The sequence below is a fragment of the Citrus sinensis genome, chromosome 7 (genome assembly GCF_022201045.2).
Source record: "Citrus sinensis cultivar Valencia sweet orange chromosome 7, DVS_A1.0, whole genome shotgun sequence".
NCBI classification, from domain to species: Eukaryota; Viridiplantae; Streptophyta; class Magnoliopsida; order Sapindales; family Rutaceae; genus Citrus; species Citrus sinensis.
Genome location: NC_068562.1, coordinates 6,404,796 through 6,421,913, shown reverse-complemented (window position 1 = coordinate 6,421,913; position 17,118 = coordinate 6,404,796). Strand labels below are relative to the sequence as shown.

The 17,118-nt window shown below is 33.8% G+C and overlaps 2 protein-coding genes across 14 annotated transcripts; one reads left to right on the top strand and one right to left on the bottom strand.

Annotated features, from left to right (window-relative positions):
* Window positions 1–8,341: 8,341 nt before the first annotated feature.
* LOC102623481 (anoctamin-like protein At1g73020) lies at window positions 8,342–14,820 on the bottom strand. 13 transcript variants are annotated; one of them, XR_008056492.1, is made up of 17 exons: window positions 13,802–14,806; window positions 13,071–13,140; window positions 12,807–12,922; window positions 12,296–12,422; window positions 12,110–12,210; window positions 11,931–12,022; window positions 11,713–11,817; window positions 11,327–11,596; window positions 10,572–10,707; window positions 10,379–10,492; window positions 10,217–10,287; window positions 9,989–10,119; window positions 9,728–9,810; window positions 9,519–9,626; window positions 9,250–9,408; window positions 8,905–9,154; window positions 8,342–8,809 (listed from the first exon to the last, which is right to left on the bottom strand). XR_008056492.1 is itself a non-coding variant. In XM_052444309.1 (17 exons), exons 1-16 carry the CDS (start codon window positions 13,973–13,975, stop codon window positions 9,029–9,031), a joined length of 1,983 nt encoding a protein of 660 aa, XP_052300269.1. In that variant the 5' UTR covers window positions 13,976–14,808; the 3' UTR covers window positions 8,342–8,809; window position 9,028. The 13 variants fall into 13 exon arrangements, 10 of the variants coding, with proteins under 10 accessions (XP_052300269.1, XP_024955183.2, XP_052300272.1 ...); XR_003065671.2 differs by having other exon boundaries at window positions 8,342–8,802; XM_052444309.1 differs by having other exon boundaries at window positions 9,028–9,154; window positions 13,802–14,808.
* Window positions 14,821–15,528: 708 nt separating this feature from the next.
* LOC102623873 (ESCRT-related protein CHMP1B) lies at window positions 15,529–17,051 on the top strand. The gene is made up of 2 exons (XM_006466034.4): window positions 15,529–15,985; window positions 16,596–17,051. Exons 1-2 carry the CDS (start codon window positions 15,661–15,663, stop codon window positions 16,880–16,882), a joined length of 612 nt encoding a protein of 203 aa, XP_006466097.1. The 5' UTR covers window positions 15,529–15,660; the 3' UTR covers window positions 16,883–17,051.
* Window positions 17,052–17,118: the final 67 nt, after the last annotated feature.

Genomic DNA, 17,118 nt, shown 5'->3' with positions numbered 1-17,118 from the left:
CACATAATTCCAAATCACTGAAGGATGATGATAATGCTTCTACATCAAACTTCCTAATATATTTTTCATCCATACCAGATGCTTTAAGCCATTGTTGACTGCATATCAAAGCCTCCACCATTGTAGGGGTTAATGAACTTCGAAATGCATCAACTACACGACCTCCGGTACTAAAAGCCGATTCAAAAGCCACAGTAGATACAGGAATTGCTAACACATCCTTTGCAATTTGTGACAAAGTCCTAAACCTGGCACTATTTGCACTCCACCAGCCCAAAACATCAAACTGATCATCATTTTCATCCTCACTAGGTTCGAACAAATACCTCTCAACCTCATTTTTCAAATCAATGGAATTTTTCTGCACTTTTAACTGCTTATATTGAGTCTTTGTATTAATAAATTAGTAGTCCTTGCCACTTTTCCTTCTTAAACCCGCATCAATTGCCCAAACATCATTACTAGATTGGCTACCACCACCAGAAGTAGATTCCACAGGACAATAGGTCTTATATAGCTATGAAAATAAATTGAAGTAAATATGAATACATTTAAATTAAAAAAAAATAAAATAACTATTATTATAACTAAATTTGTTTTGAAAGTTTAAGAATATACCTTCAAAAGTAGCTTCTTAATGTTTGATGTAATTTCTTCCACTTTCTCAGGATTATGCAATTGTTCAAAGCAAAACAACACATAATTCAATTTGTACCTTAGATTAAAAAAAAAAAAAGAAATTAGAGTAAATAATTAGCACAATAGATTTTATCATAAAAAATAAAAAATTCAAATGAAATAACAGATTTTTACCTTGGATCAAGCACCACAGCAATGATCAATAGGTGATTGATGGTGTCCACAGAACCCCAATACTTGTCACACTTTATTTTCATTTTTGCAGCCATTTTACTGAGAAGCACGTCCTCATTTTCAATATACAAATGCAATTGGGTTTGAATGGTGCAAAGATGATGAAAATACAAGTTAGATGTCACTGATAATGAAGCACTAAAATCAACTGTAACATCATTGAAAAATTTCAAAAACTCAATAAATATTTCAGCATTTTTCCAATCTTCAGCAGTGGGTGGCCTGATATGTTCTGCCTTCCTCTCATTGAAAAAACTCATATATGGTCCATCATGTTCCTCTTCTTCGAGCCTTTCAAAAGCTTTCTGAAAGTGTATGGCTCTCGACAACATAGTGTAGGTAGAATTCCATCTAGTGGGCACATCATATGCTAAAAGTCCTTTATTTTCAATTTTCTCTCTCTCAACACATGATTTAAATTTATGCAACCTCAAACCAGAAGACCTCACATACATAATTGCATTGCGAATGCTAGCAATTGAGTCATGCATCTCTTTAAGCCCTTCAGTCACAATCAAATTAACAATATGGGCACAACAACGTAAATGTAAACAATCTCCATCTAAAATCATTGCATCGCCCTTCCAATTTTTCAACTTTTTTTTCAAATAATTAACAGCAACATCATTAGCACTCGCATTATCAACTGTAACAGTCATCACTTTTTCTATACCCCAATCAAGCAAGCATTTTTCAATGAGCTTGCCAATTGAATCCCCTTTGTGGCTTGTTATTTGGAAAAAAATTCAAAATCCTCTTCTGTAATTTCCAATTATGATCAACCTAATGGGCTGTCACAACCATATAATTAAAATTTTGTATGGAAGTCCAAGTGTCTGTAGTAATAGAAAATCTATACTTACTTGCAATAAACATATTTTTCAATGCTGTCTTCTTAGCTAAATACAATTGATATATATCTCTAACAAGTGTTCTCCTAGAAGGAGGGCCAAATCTAGGACAAAGTTTATCGCACAAAAGATGAAACCCATAAGACTCTACTTCCCTAAATGGAACCTCATTAAGAATAAAATACATAGCTACAGTCTTCCTACAATCCTCCTTATCAAACTTTCCAGCAAGCCCCAACCCACTACCATACACAGTATTCCCAGTGCCACTACCACTTGCCATATTAGACTTTTTTTTCTTAACACGGAAGCTTGCTAGTTTAGTTTGAGTCTCATCATCTAAAGTAGCCCAATATTTTTCACATTGTTCCTTAAGTGAGTCCACAAATTAGAAGTCTCATTAAACTTACTATCACACTTATACTGCTTCCCACAATATTTGCACTTACATGTCTTATTCACTTTATCTTTGATATGATGAGGCCAAGCTTTTGAACCCCTTTCACTGTCATGAAGACGACCACCCCCTATTTTAGATTTCTTACTTTTAGGTTCCAGAAAATCATCCATCAATGTTTCTCCATCTTCCATGATATCATTCATATTAGAATTATCTTCCATGTTGAGAGCTTCTACAATTAATAAAGATTAAAAAAATAGTTATGGAATTAATTAATCAAATAAATTATCATCAATTATAGTATTATACCTAAATCCATTTTAACTTGGACTAAAATGAAATAAAATCTCAGCAAGAAAAATAAAACCAAGAAAAATAATTAATCAAATAAATTATCATCAATTATACCTAAATCCATTTTAACTTAGGCTAAAATGAAATAAAATCGTAGCAAGAAAAATAAAATCAAGAAAAATAATTAAATGAAATAAAATCGTAGCAAGAAAAATAATTAATCAAATAAATTATCATCAATTATACCTAAATCCATTTTAACTTTGACTAAAATGAAATAAAATCGTAGCAAGAAAAATAATTAATCAAATAAATTATCATCAATTATACCAAAATCTATTTTTACTTTTGACTAAAATGAAATAAAATCTTAGCAAGAAAAATAAAATCAAAACATACCTCCGGAGACTTAAGAATGAGTGATTGAGAATTTGAGATTGAGAGAGTTAGAGAATGATAGGAATTAGGAATAGGAAGCACTGGAGTCTGGAGGTGGAGGCGGAGGCGTGAGTGTTTGGAAAATTAGGTTTATCTTTTTTGTTTTTATAGTAAGAGATATGCTATTGTGTATGTAAGTGTACATTTCCTTTGTGTACGTATGAAAGTGTAAATTTTGGATTGGATCGGTTTGAATCCATTTGAAATCTTTCCAAACTAAAATCCAAACCGAGTGATATCGGTTTATAATCCAATAAACCGAAACCAGTATTTTTATTAATGAAACCGATCCAAACCGTCGGTTTGGATCGGTTCGGTTAAAATATGCCCACCCCTACTTGGACTTCCATACAAAATTTTAATTATATGGTTGTGACAGCCCATTGGGTTGATCATAATTGGAAATTACAGAAGAGGATTTTGAATTTTTTCCAAATAACAAGCCACAAAGGGGATTCAATTGGCAAGCTCATTGAAAAATGCTTGCTTGATTGGGATATAGAAAAAGTGATGACTATTACAGTTGATAATGCGAGTGCTAATGATGTTGCTGTTAATTATTTGAAAAAAAAGTTGAAAAATTGGAAGGGCGATGCAATGATTTTAGATGGAGATTGTTTACATTTACGTTGTTGTGCCCATATTGTTAATTTGATTGTGACTGAAGGGCTTAAAGAGATGCATGACTCAATTGCTAGCATTCGCAATGCAATTATGTATGTGAGGTCTTCTGGTTTGAGGTTGCATAAATTTAAATCATGTGTTGAGAGAGAGAAAATTGAAAATAAAGGACTTTTAGCATATGATGTGCCCACTAGATGGAATTCTACCTACACTATGTTGTCGAGAGCCATACACTTTCAGAAAGCTTTTGAAAGGCTCGAAGAAGAGGAACATGATGGACCATATATGAGTTTTTTCAATGAGAGGAAGGCAGAACAGATCAGGCCACCCACTGCTGAAGATTGGAAAAATGCTGAAATATTTATTGAGTTTTTGAAAATTTTCAATGATGTTACAGTTGATTTTAGTGCTTCATTATCAGTGACATCTAACTTGTATTTTCATCATCTTTGCACCATTCAAACCCAATTGCATTTGTATATTGAAAATGAGGACGTACTTCTCAGTAAAATGGCTGCAAAAATGAAAATAAAGTGTGACAGGTATTGGGGTTCTGTGGACACCATCAACCACCTATTGATCATTGCTGTGGTGCTTGATCCAAGGTAAAAATCTGTTATTTCATTTGAATTTTTTATTTTTTATGATAAAATCTATTGTGCTAATTATTTACTCTAATTTCTTTTTTTCTTTTTTTATCTAAGGTACAAATTGAATTATGTGTCGTTTTGCTTTGAACAATTGCATAATCCTGAGAAAGTGGAAGAAATTACATCAAACATTAAGAAGCTACTTTTGAAGGTATATTCTTAAACTTTCAAAACAAATTTAGTTATAATAATAGTTATTTTATTTTTTTTTAATTTAAATGTATTCATATTTACTTCAATTTATTTTCATAGCTATATAAGACCTATTGTCCTGTGGAATCTACTTCTGGTGGTGGTAGCCAATCTAGTAATGATGTTTGGGCAATTGATGCGGGTTTAAGAAGGAAAAGTGGCAAGGACTACTAATTTATTAATACAAAGACTCAATATAAGCAGTTAAAAGTGCAGAAAAATTCCATTGATTTGAAAAATGAGGTTGAGAGGTATTTGTTCGAACCTAGTGAGGATGAAAATGATGATCAGTTTGATGTTTTGGGCTGGTGGAGTGCAAATAGTGCCAGGTTTAGGACTTTGTCACAAATTGCAAAGGATGTGTTAGCAATTCCTGTATCTACTGTGGCTTTTGAATCGGCTTTTAGTACCGGAGGTCGTGTAGTTGATGCATTTCGAAGTTCATTAACCCCTACAATGGTGGAGGCTTTGATATGCAGTCAACAATGGCTTAAAGCATCTGGTATGGATGAAAAATATATTAGGAAGTTTGATGTAGAAGCATTATCATCATCCTTCAGTGATTTGGAATTATGTGCGTCTGTGGAGCAAGGTAACTATGCTTTAAATATTGTATAATTACATTATATTCTAAGTTAAGTAATCTAACTAATTATATTTGCCATTTTATGCAGATTTTGACAAATGAAAAGCAATTGGGCATAAGTTTTGACGACAAATGCACAATATTTTGATTGTTAAATGTTGTTCAAATTTATTTTAATTTTGTGAGTTTGTTTTGATTGAACATGGGGAGAACTTTTTTATTATAATGTATTATGTTGTGAACAAATTTTGTAAGTTTGTTTTGATTGAACATGGAGAGATTTTGTTTATTAAAATTATTCTATTGTGAACAAATATAAAACCAGTATATATTCTGTTATTATAACTCAAACCGAAGATCCAAACCGATCCAGTCGGTTTGGATCGGTTCGGTTTATAAAAAATTTATGTCTATATCGGTTTGGGAATATTTCAAACCGATAAGTTTGGATCGGTTTGATAATATGTCTCAAACCGATCCAAACCGAATTTGCCCACCCTTATTTTAAACACGATTTATTTAATAATTATGTCAAAATATTGAAATTTTAAACTGGTATGAAAATTAAATAAATTACCCAATATATATATGAATGTCTATCAATATTTTACAAATTTACATTATTGAAGTTTTAAATCTATAAAATTTCATAAATGAAACATTGTATATATGTTCATTCTTCCAATCAACAAAAAGAGAGATATTTATGTTCAATATTTGAATTTTCAAAACAAAAATTTATAAATTAATTTAGAATAAAAAATATAATTGTGTCATTATTCGATTAAAATCGGTCAAGAACTTAACTCTAATCTGACATGAAAAAAATCGTTCAGACCTTGTCTATTTAATTAATTGTGTTAAATTTAACGATTTGTATCTATTTATTTGTATTGTATTCTTATTAAGTAATTTGATCGTATCAAATATTATTAATTTTAGCATTACGGTGCTATATAAAATTATAGTTATAAATGCGGGACGCGTACGTGTGAAATTAATTGACTATCCAGGACCAAGCAAATAAAATGACGTGTAAATTGTAATTTCCCCATCACATGAGACTTCTCAACTTTTTCCTTTTTACATTGGAGATGACTTCTTAGTAGCCCAAGCAATAATCAGCTTATATAATCTTGTCCCTTTCCTTTTTCATTCGCCCAAGATCAAATAACTCGACTAAATTAAAATCATTTGTCGCTACCAACCAACTAACTAGAATCTGAAAAAGGGTATCCTGAACAATTGCAATAATTGGATTGATTGATATTTCTAATATAGTAAATGCTATCATAAATACAATCATATTCAATTCGATGGAACTGGTTGATTTTAAACGAGATCCTCTATAATTTCGTACGTTGAGGAGTTATTTTTTGCTTTCATCCAGTTATTAGTAACTTGATTATTTTTATATATAGTATATAGAAATAATACTCGTAAGAGTCCTATTAAAATTAAGAAATATAGTCTTGCCTGCTATCTACACTAAAATAAATAAAAATTTCCCCAAAAAACCTACTAGTGGTAGGGATGTCAAAACCCCGGATCGGGTCCGGATATCGCAATGACCGAACCCGACCTGGATGCATAGATGCTCGGGCCGGGTTGTGTCGGGTTTTAATCCGGGTATCTGAATTTTATATTTTTTTAATATTATATGTGTATATATTTTTTATTTTTTGGTAATTTTATAAGTTTTAAATTTATTTTAATGAAATTTGACATGAAAATATGAACTTTAAGTGTTTAAAACTTTATATATGTATAATAAATGAGTCAAATAAATATAAATATTTAAAATGATATATATTTTATAATATTTTTTTTAATAAAATCTGGATTCTGAGTTTATCAATTAATGCCCAAGACTGGCCCGCTAAAATGCCTGGGTGTGGCCCGAGTTCGGACCGGACGGATATTTTTGCCACCCTTAACTAGTGGAGATCACTAAATTAAAATTATATGTCGCTACCAACCATACTTAATATTAATTCTATATTTTCGCTGATCGATATAATTAGTAGTGCTGCAAGTTAAGATTTTAGTAGTAATTCTTAGTAATTGTATTAAATCCAATGATAAACATGGTACGTGGATGAATAAACAATATCAAGTACTATTATTTTTTTTTTTAATTTGAAAATTACTGATTATGTCAAAATTACTAATTTGTTTTTTAACATAAGAGTCCTCAAAATTTTGAGGCATTGAAAGCAAAATTTTGGCCGGGAAACGATAGATGAATTGAATAGTATACTACTTTATTAAGTATTATTGCATTTCCATGCTTACAAGAAAAGATTTGTAAAATATTTTGAAACCCGAGGGATGTAGCTAATTGCCTTAAATTTAATTTGAGATTTCAAGTAAAGATGTATGCAAGTTAATTCATCTTTCAACCAATTTATATTTTGATTTAAAATCAAAAGGGTTTCTCCAACTCTTGAGGGTTATTTGATTAAAGTTTCAAGTGTAAAAATTGTGTCTCGCATTGTAGAATATAAATATTTTTGCACTCCTTCAACTAGTAGATATCATTTTTCTTGATAATCGTCACCTTACCCCAAAGATTAATGAAGTAAAAGTAGAACAAAGATTAATGTGAAGTAAAATCTATAAGCGTTTAATTTAGCTTCAGCTTTCAATTTCATCACCATGTCGAAAACTCTTCAATTAAAAAGTCTGAATCATTGTTAATAATTGGAAGCAATTGGTTATAAATTGCGTGACTCTTTTTTGCAAAATATTTGTGAATAAATTATAAAACAAAGTACAATGAGTAGAATCCCACGTAACACTACCACACATGCACACAAGCATCGTTGTATGACATGAGCTACATGTTTTTTTCTTCTTTTTCCTTTTAAACAGTGGGGCTTAGTGTATACTATTAAAATTAATACATGTCTTTTCTTATTGATTTTTTCTACCTTTATAAATCAATAAGAAATAACACACAACGACTCAATACATTATACTAAAAATTTTGTTCAAAATTGTAAGCTACTATGTGGGTTAGACCGAGTCTAATGACTTACTGAGCAAGAACTTCAAAGTTTCTTTCGAAACTTCTTAAATCCAATTATATACATAAACGAACAAGACTTAGTAATTTATAATTTTATATCTAAAAAGAAAAATAGTCAACGTTGTGATTTATAGTGGTAAATTCTATTGATGAATAAAACTAAGAAAAATATAACTCGAAATTTTGAGTAATACAAATAATTATAAAACACTGAATTTATTTTCTTCTATCAGCAAGAGATGGTAGCCATTGATGTTTTCAATTTATTTTCACAATGGGAAAAAAAAATGGGGGGTTAATGTTGTTTCTTCTAAAACAAGGATAATTTTGTTTTTATCATTAGACCACGGTTTTGGTAATCTGTAAGAATCTGAAGAGAATAAAACGAAAAGAAAAGTCAAGTCAATGGAAATGGGTACCTCACCACACGTATTAGAAATTTTAGAATATTATGTTTGCTTGGGAAACTTTAATTCGCTAACCTTATAAATCTCATCAATAATATGTTGTCTCCATTCACCAACCATTTCACCGGCTGCGGAAACAAAGGCAGCCAGCAGAAGCCATGTCTGTCAAGAAAAATCTCTCTCTGCAAAACAGCAGAGCTGTCAAGGATAAAGACCCTGCAAGCAGCTCCTCGAAACGCAGACACTACAACAGTTTCTTCTCGTTCAAGGAAATATCAATGGAGCCGGGTTCATCATTGAAAGAAATGGATTCGAATGAGGTGAAGGCTAAGATCATCAGATGGGCTAAGGCTGTTGCTGCATACGCTCGACAAGTCAGTGGCAAATTTGGTAGCTCCAGGAGTAGTGTTGATAATTGTGACACGGGAAGCCCTCGCAGCTGAGAAAGGAAAACCCCTGCTTCCTAGCGATGTATATGATGTTGAAATATAAATATTTTTTTGTATATGTATGCGATGAAGTAAATTTGCAGTAAATTCCATATAGGTTCACCAGTACCATTCAAATTTCATCATTCTGTCCTCAAGAAACAACAGCAGCATCAGCTTCTTGTTCTTGTTTACTTGCATACTCTTACAGAGATTAGATACAGAAATTGGCAAGCTATAGAAGCCAAACTACCTCACTCGTTCTTCTTTGATTCGTTAGACGTCTTTTCTCCAGAAATGGTTCTCAAAAGCTGTTTAGAGCAGACATCCTGTGCCTGTGTTGCATTCCTCACCCTGTTCGCTCTCACCCAAGCAGGCTCCTGTTGTGAAAGTAAAAACACAGGTCTCAGCTTGGCAACATGATGCTTAACAGTTTTCAAAATTAAAATGCAGAAGAGTAACCGTAAGGGGTCACCTCAGGAACAAAGTGAGAAAATCCAAATTTAATCAGCAGGAGAACGTGTTCCATGATGAGAATGGCTGCAAGCCCAGGCTCTATTTTCCACTTCCCCTCCTGATCGTATAACCATACTAAAAGAGCAGAATTGGTGCAAATTGACATCACTATCAGGAACTGTGATTCAGAGAAGTAGTTATATCTGGATTAATATTTGATACCTAAGTATTGAGGATAAAAATACATGTCGAAAAGTGTCCACTTTCATACAAATTATTCCCCATCACCTGAAATATGTTTATCCACGCGCCAATTGTGACGGCATCCCGAGGAACAGGCCTTTTAAACATAGAAAGCAGCTTCAATGCATCCGTCCTAATTTCCATAATGTTGTTCTGTATACCAAACTTCTAATTAATTTACTTCAACATAATTCAAATGAATGTCAACCAGTATTCATAAATTAGGTGAAAATGCCACTAAAACTAACAAATACCACTGCAGCAAAGGCAAATGCAAGGGGAAAGGCGCAGGCAAACATCATGATCATTCCAAACTGCAATGCCAACTCCAGAAAATCTGCAGATAGTTGGAGATATTTATTCGGCAGAAATAATTTATAAGTCAAGATGTGCTACAAAACCACTTGAAAAGATAATTTTGACCACTATAACCTTTGATCTAACGATAAAAATCTGCATTTGGATCCAAAATGCATCCATCAGTTATTTAGAAGTAGCAAGAGTTAGCATATTACCGTCGAACAGCCCATCCTCTAGCTCCTCTACAATGCTTGCAGAATATGCAGGTTTGAGGTACTCTTTCTCCACCCTGGTAGAGACATGGATCTTCCCACTTGGTTTATTGTTCTCGTGTTTCTTCTTGTTTCTTGACATAAAAGAAATGTTAAGAAATTATTTGCGAATTCAAATGGAGAGTGTAGGTGCCCTGCATCGACAGGGTGATACGACAGAAAAGGCTTTACCTAATAGTTTTGTACTTTTTATAGCTGTACTTCATATATGGTAAGGAATTTTCTAGCAAATTCTCCAACACCTGTATTGCAATTTCAAACCCAAAGAACATTAACCAATTGAGTTGTAAAACATTAACATAAGGTAGAGAAATCTAGTCGAATGTTTTATACCTCAGAGATTATAAGACGCTGTATTAAGACTTGGCGAAGAGTCCTGAAATTGCGGTGTAAAAGGGCATGATAGAAAATTCCAATATATGATTGCATAAAATAAAGACCGAACACCTGCATATTAAGTGAGCTCCTGAAGTGATATTTCCACAAAATTGAACAGATAAAAAATGCAACATTAATTACTGCTCACTACTTTGTAGACCAAGCTGTCAGCCCTATTTTCCGAATTCTCATTGTTTTCATTTTTGATGAGTTTGACTGATATCTTTCCCCCAATCTGGGTAAAATATTGAATGACAAAAAGATAAATGGCTGTCAACCCAAACCTGAAAACCAAAAAATAGAAAGATATATCAAACTATTTTATGAGAAGAATAAATAAGAAATCACTAGACAGGTTGTTGCTAAGCACTACAAGTGGAGGAAAATCCTTTATAAATAATTTAGGATTTCCAGTCTGTTTCCATTATTTACAGTAACAATGACTTTTGGTATAATTGAATAAAGACATGTGGCATAAGTGGTAGTGTCCGTGAATTAGAGATCAACAATAGAATAAATATAAACTGTATTGCAGTAAATCATAGTTATTGTAACAGTTGCAGCTCAAAAAGAGACACAGATCGAATCTCACTTAATCTGCTATTTATGCTATTAAATCCACATACAAAAATGTGAAACATGAAGTCTGTAAATCGATGTTCACCCATAAGAAAATTTATATATATATATATATATATACACGACGGCATACTCATGAGATAATCTGAGAATTCTATATATACTTGGTACCAGGTGTAAGGTCATAACATAGACTGAAATTAAGGGAGACCATAAATACAGATGTAAGATGTAGCCAAGAACATAAACACCCTGGCTTTCTTTCAGCGATTCACAGCAAAGAAGAAAAAAGAAATGATGAAGTAGCATGACTCGGAGTCTTACTTTATAATGTCAGATCCAATGACCTCGTAAAGATGAGCATATGCCAACTCAAATGGCAATTGGAGGCAGATGATACTCAAGATAACAAACACATCATTTCTAAATCGCATGAGATGTCCAAGCCATTCATGTCTTTGATATAGTTCTTTCTCTCTTGCCTTATCAGTTCCTAAAGTTTTTATAACTTCCACAGGAGGCTGTCGGTAACTCCACTTCATGCCCAAAAGTTTATGTCCTTGGCCAATACCAATTGTACAATTTATCTGCCATCTGAATAGCCCAAGTTCACACAAGTAGAGGGAGTTAAGAAAACATTAATAAACCTAAAATAAGCCTATTTTTGCACAAAGATAATAATTGTCCCACCATTTTTACTGTAGATATACCTGGCTAAAAGGGCATAGTTTTTCCGTTTCCAGAACTGGAAAAACAACACAGCCCATAAGGTTATGCTTATGAAAAAGACAGGGAGCGCTAGCAACTGCAACGATCTGAAGGAAACACAAGCAGTGAGCCCAGAGGCATCAAGAGCAAGTTGCTTTAGAGGCACCAAGCAGAAAGGCATTAAAAACCACAAAAAGATTCAAGAGCTGGCAAAACTTACCCAAAATCCACCAATTGCACAATAAGCCCAAGTGCAGCTGGAAAGAACAACCATTGTGTATACTTTCCAAGGAAAGCAAAATAGATAGCAACCTAAAAAGCATGAACTTCTTGACTAACAAATCAAGCAAAACAGAGAAATAATGTACAAATGCAAACATGTATTTTCATCAGGGTTACCTTTGTCCCAAAATATGAATAAATCTCATCAATTGGCTGGTCAGTGAGGTCCCACCAATTCAGTGCCCAACTTCTCAGGAGTTTTTTCCTCTTCATTTCAGCTATAAATAAAAGTTCATTTTACTTCCAGAGATTGGTCAACACCAGGACTGCAAGTAGTATGATAATAAATCTAAATTGCCCTACCGTGTAAAGGAAACACTTGTTTAACAATGCCCTTAGATTCCAATGTCTGCAGTAAAGATTGCCCAACTTCCCAACAGAACTCTTTCCCATCGTATTTTAGAGATATCATTAAATTGCTCTTGTTTACCTGGATTTAGAATAGGTGGACTCTCAAGAGCATATTATGATGTACACATAGACAAGGAAATGCATAAAGATACCCATGTACATACATATTTAGGATCAGGAAAACTGTCAACAATGCGAGATTTGAATATGAGCTAAACAATCAAAAGATAGTTTAGTTCAAATTATCCTTTAAATGGAACAAATTCAACATCCAAAGGGAACATTCAAACACCTGAACCTACTATCGTTCGTTTCTCATACTGTATAGTTCTTTACCTGGCCAACTAGCAAATCAACCGGCTAACTTCTGTTACTACAAAAATGTTTACATTAAAATTTGACCATTTGAAAATGATTAACCAAGTTCATTGATCTGAGAAAATAAAATAATTGAATGACTCACAATCCCATATATTAAGTGGTGGTAGCATTGAAAACGCTCGGACCAACTAAACAACGAACCATCTGGCTGTTTCAGAAAAGCATCCATCTCTTCCCATTCAAATTGTAGATCCATTCCTGGAATTAAAATCAGGCTATAAATACCTCCCCAACAATGCGCCTTGTGAAAATAATGGGATTCTAGCACTTCTCATTAAGGGAAATAGATCATGTGAAAAGAAAAGTAAAACTCCATTGAAGTCAGGAGCTGCATTGCAGAAATCACCAATACGAGTAGGTTTCTTCAATTGTATCTCTGCTGCAGCCCTCCCCAAAGTCACTGGAGGTGCTGCCACCTGAGAAGAAGATAGTTCTAAATCAACAACTCAACTCGAGAAAAACTTGAAAATTCCCACCAATTGAAATTGGTCAAGGAGAGTAGCCACAGAACTAAAAATTGAATCATTATTCAATGACACAAGGAAAAATATAAAGAAGACCATCAATTCAAATAATTGACATGGTACCATCTATGTGATCAAAAACGGAAAATGACAAAGAAACAGAAGTAAAAGAAGTTTTTAGAGGACAGAATATTCTTCCCACCCACATATTTATACTTCTAAAAGGTAAAGGTGTGTGCAAAGCACAAATTCAATATTTTACCCTTTATCTCTGCTAAGATTCCAACCCCGTGGCAAGATAAATAAAGCTTCTTGAAAACCACTCGGCCAAACCCTTGGGGCCTTCCCACCCACATATATACAGTAGCACATACAAATACTTGCTGACCAAAAGAAGCAACAAGTTGAGTTCACAGAAAAGTAACTGAAGTATAATATTCAATAACACTGCAAATAAGTTAGTGCAAGCAAACATAAATATTAATCAAGCAGCTTATATTAAATCACAAAGGCAGAACATATCATAGTTAAAATTAATGCCTTCATTCAAACAAACAATATGTAAACCAAATTAAAAGAATGTTTAAGAAATCAATATTTAAAGAAATCAAACCTTGATAAACTCATCTGAAACTCCAGAAACTATATCAACTATCAACCCAACATTCCTAAACTCAGCTACAAGAATGTCAAGACAGTCACCAATCTCCTTATCTTTAATCACATTACTTTGTGATACCACCACTGCTATCTCATATACAGCCACTTCTTCTCCATTCCCGTTCATTTCTCGTAGAATTCACACCAAAGCCACCAAGAATACACAGCAGCTCAAACGATTAAAAGAGTACTATTTGCTCAAATGGCCAAAATTGGTCTACGTGCTTTGAATCAAACACTGCTTGTTTCAAATAAGAGGCCAATTATCTCTAAGCAAAAATATGATCATTAGTACAAATAGCTGAAATGAGAATTGAGCTCAGTAACCAAAGAGAAAATATTTGGTTGAAATAGCTAATAGCCAAATGGGTGTCATTGCTTTGGATCAAACAAACAAATAAATGCGATTTTTGCTCAAAAAAGCAAAAAGGGTTTTCAGTTTAGGCTCAAATAGCCAATGGGTATCCGTTTTCAGATCAGCAAAGCTTGTAATCAACTAAACTGATAAATTTCTGCTGAAAACAGCAACATGCACAGGTTCTTGAGATAACTCAAATAATCAAATGGGACAGCGTGTTCAAGGCTTTAAAGATAGCGATCAAACCAGAAGACACAAAATTTTCTCAAAATATCACATTGAGTCGTCACAAAACACGCATGGAGACTTAAACAGGTGGCCGGGTAATAAGGATGAACTAGTAGCGAAGGTGAGACACTTGGGAGGATGTGCAGGATTGGTGACACGTGGATTGCTAAGACATTGTTTGGCGGTACTTTTTGTTTTCTTCCGTTATTGCTTCTGATGGCACAACTTCTCATGCAACATTGATTTATGTAAAAAATTTAGAAAATGATATTTCTTCGTCATCAGCCATGTCCCATGATTCCATTCAACAAATTGAGTCTCTATCAACTGCTGCAATTTGCATGGCAGGAGGCGATGAAGGTGAAGATAATTGGTGCAGAGATTATTCTACATTGCCAGGAAAGATTGTGGGATCAAATATACACATATTCTCATTTCAGATTCATTCTCTTGCAGCGAGTTCAGATATCAAATTCAAGTGCGACATGTCATAAGTGATCACGTTACTAAATTTCGGTCGCACTTACAATAAATTAATGAATATGCAGCAAAAGATTGAGAAGCAAGACCAGAGCATTAAGCATGGAGACGTTACATGTGTACTTTAGTGTGTTTACATGCTCCATATGTGTTATGAAAAAAATACAAGTTCCTATCCCATGCCATTTTAAATTGATGTGTTATTTTATTTTATAATTAAAGCATCAATTAATTAATGTGATATGATTTTGCCGCCTTCCTCCTAAACGCGGCTAAGAATTCGACTTCCTATACTGGGTCCGTGTGTATTTTCTGTGAGGTGTATCTATCTCGTTATGTCGCTAGCATTTTCTTCATCTAGTGTACAAAATATTTAATAATAAGGTTCTATTTCGTGTTAATTGAAAAAATAATAATAAGGGTCTGTATCGCGCCCGCCCGTGTGTATATATATATATTTCCAATCGACCGTTAAAGATTTTGTGCATTTATTTATTTATTTTGGTTGAAATATGTTGATTTGGTTAGGCCAGGCCCAATTTTGAAATTGGCCCACATTAATCCACGTTCTCTCTCCTTGTCTTTCCTCGAAGCAAAGGAATAGCAGAAAAACAAATAAAATAAAATAATAGAGGAAGAAAAGGCGAAAGAAGTATCTCAATAACACAAAAAGTCGTCTTCGATCAAAATCCCCAATTCTTTGAAACCCTTGCTTGATTCAATTCTCAGATCCGAAACATTTCGCGATGGGAAACACGGAGAAGCTGTTGAATCAGATCATGGACTTGAAATTCACCTCAAAATCTCTTCAACGCCAGGCGAGAAAATGCGAGAAGGAAGAGAAAGCCGAGAAATTGAAGGTGAAAAAGGCCATCGAGAAAGGCAACATGGACGGCGCCAGAATCTACGCCGAGAACTCCATCCGCAAGCGCACCGAACAGATGAATTATCTCCGCCTCGCTTCTCGTCTCGACGCCGTCGTGGCTCGTCTCGACACCCAGGCCAAAATGACCACCATTAATAAGTCCATGGCTAACATCGTCAAGTCCCTTGAATCCTCTCTCGCTACCGGTACATAAAAATATTTCTTTTTTTTTTGTCAATTTGTTTTCCCAAGTTCCGTGATTTAGTGAATTATGTTGAATATGAATATTGATGCGATATACCATTGCTGGTGCTTTTGTTTTGGTTGGTTTTTCAGGTGATCGTATATTTTCAAAAGTTGAATTGTTTATTGAGTGATCATGCATTTTTCCTAAAGGAAAAAATGATTTTATTTTATTTATTTTATTTTTTTGTTAGCTTTGTTAGATATCAAAAGCATTGTATGGTTGCAGAGAGAAAATTCAAAAGTAAACTTCATCCTGAATATTATTAGTTGATATAGATGGCTCCAGGCTCTGGCGAAAAATATGCAATTTGGCTCTGCAATCTTTAAAGATTTGGCCTTAATGATTACTGCACCTTTGTAGTGTAGAACTTTGCTTTGGGAACACCTGTGAAAAGATTGCTTTCCAATTCCTGAAGCCATTTTACCTTCAAATGTTCCTTGATAATATAGAAATTCTGTTTATTGGCAAATTTTAGGATGGTACATGATTGCTTTTAATTCATGTTCAGAATGATTGGTTTGATGTAAAGATAAGTTATGGATAATGTTTTAAATCAACATTTGTTACAGGTAATTTGCAGAAGATGTCAGAGACTATGGACTCATTTGAGAAGCAGTTTGTGAACATGGAGGTTCAAGCAGAGTTCATGGAGAGTGCTATGGCAGGGTCAACCTCATTATCCACACCAGAAGGGGAGGTCAACAGTTTGATGCAACAGGTTGCTGATGATTATGGACTGGAGGTTTCAGTTGGGCTCCCACAACCGGCTGCACATGCTGTGCCAACCAAGCAACAAGAGAAAGTTGATGAGGACGATTTATCAAGGCGTCTTGCCGAGCTCAAGGCTAGAGGTTAATCTAGAGTTGGCTCATTCATATTTGATGTGTAGTCATATATATGGTCTCCAGGATCATGTTAAAAGTTGGATAAAACTTACTATTTGTAAATTTGACTGAATTTCGATTTGTGATTTTATGTACACCTTATGGTTGGTGCCTATGGATGCCGATGCCGGTTATTTGATATCCTGTACATTGTCTATGTTGTTAACAATTTTTTTTTTCCTTGTATTATCCCTCCTATCCACAGGAT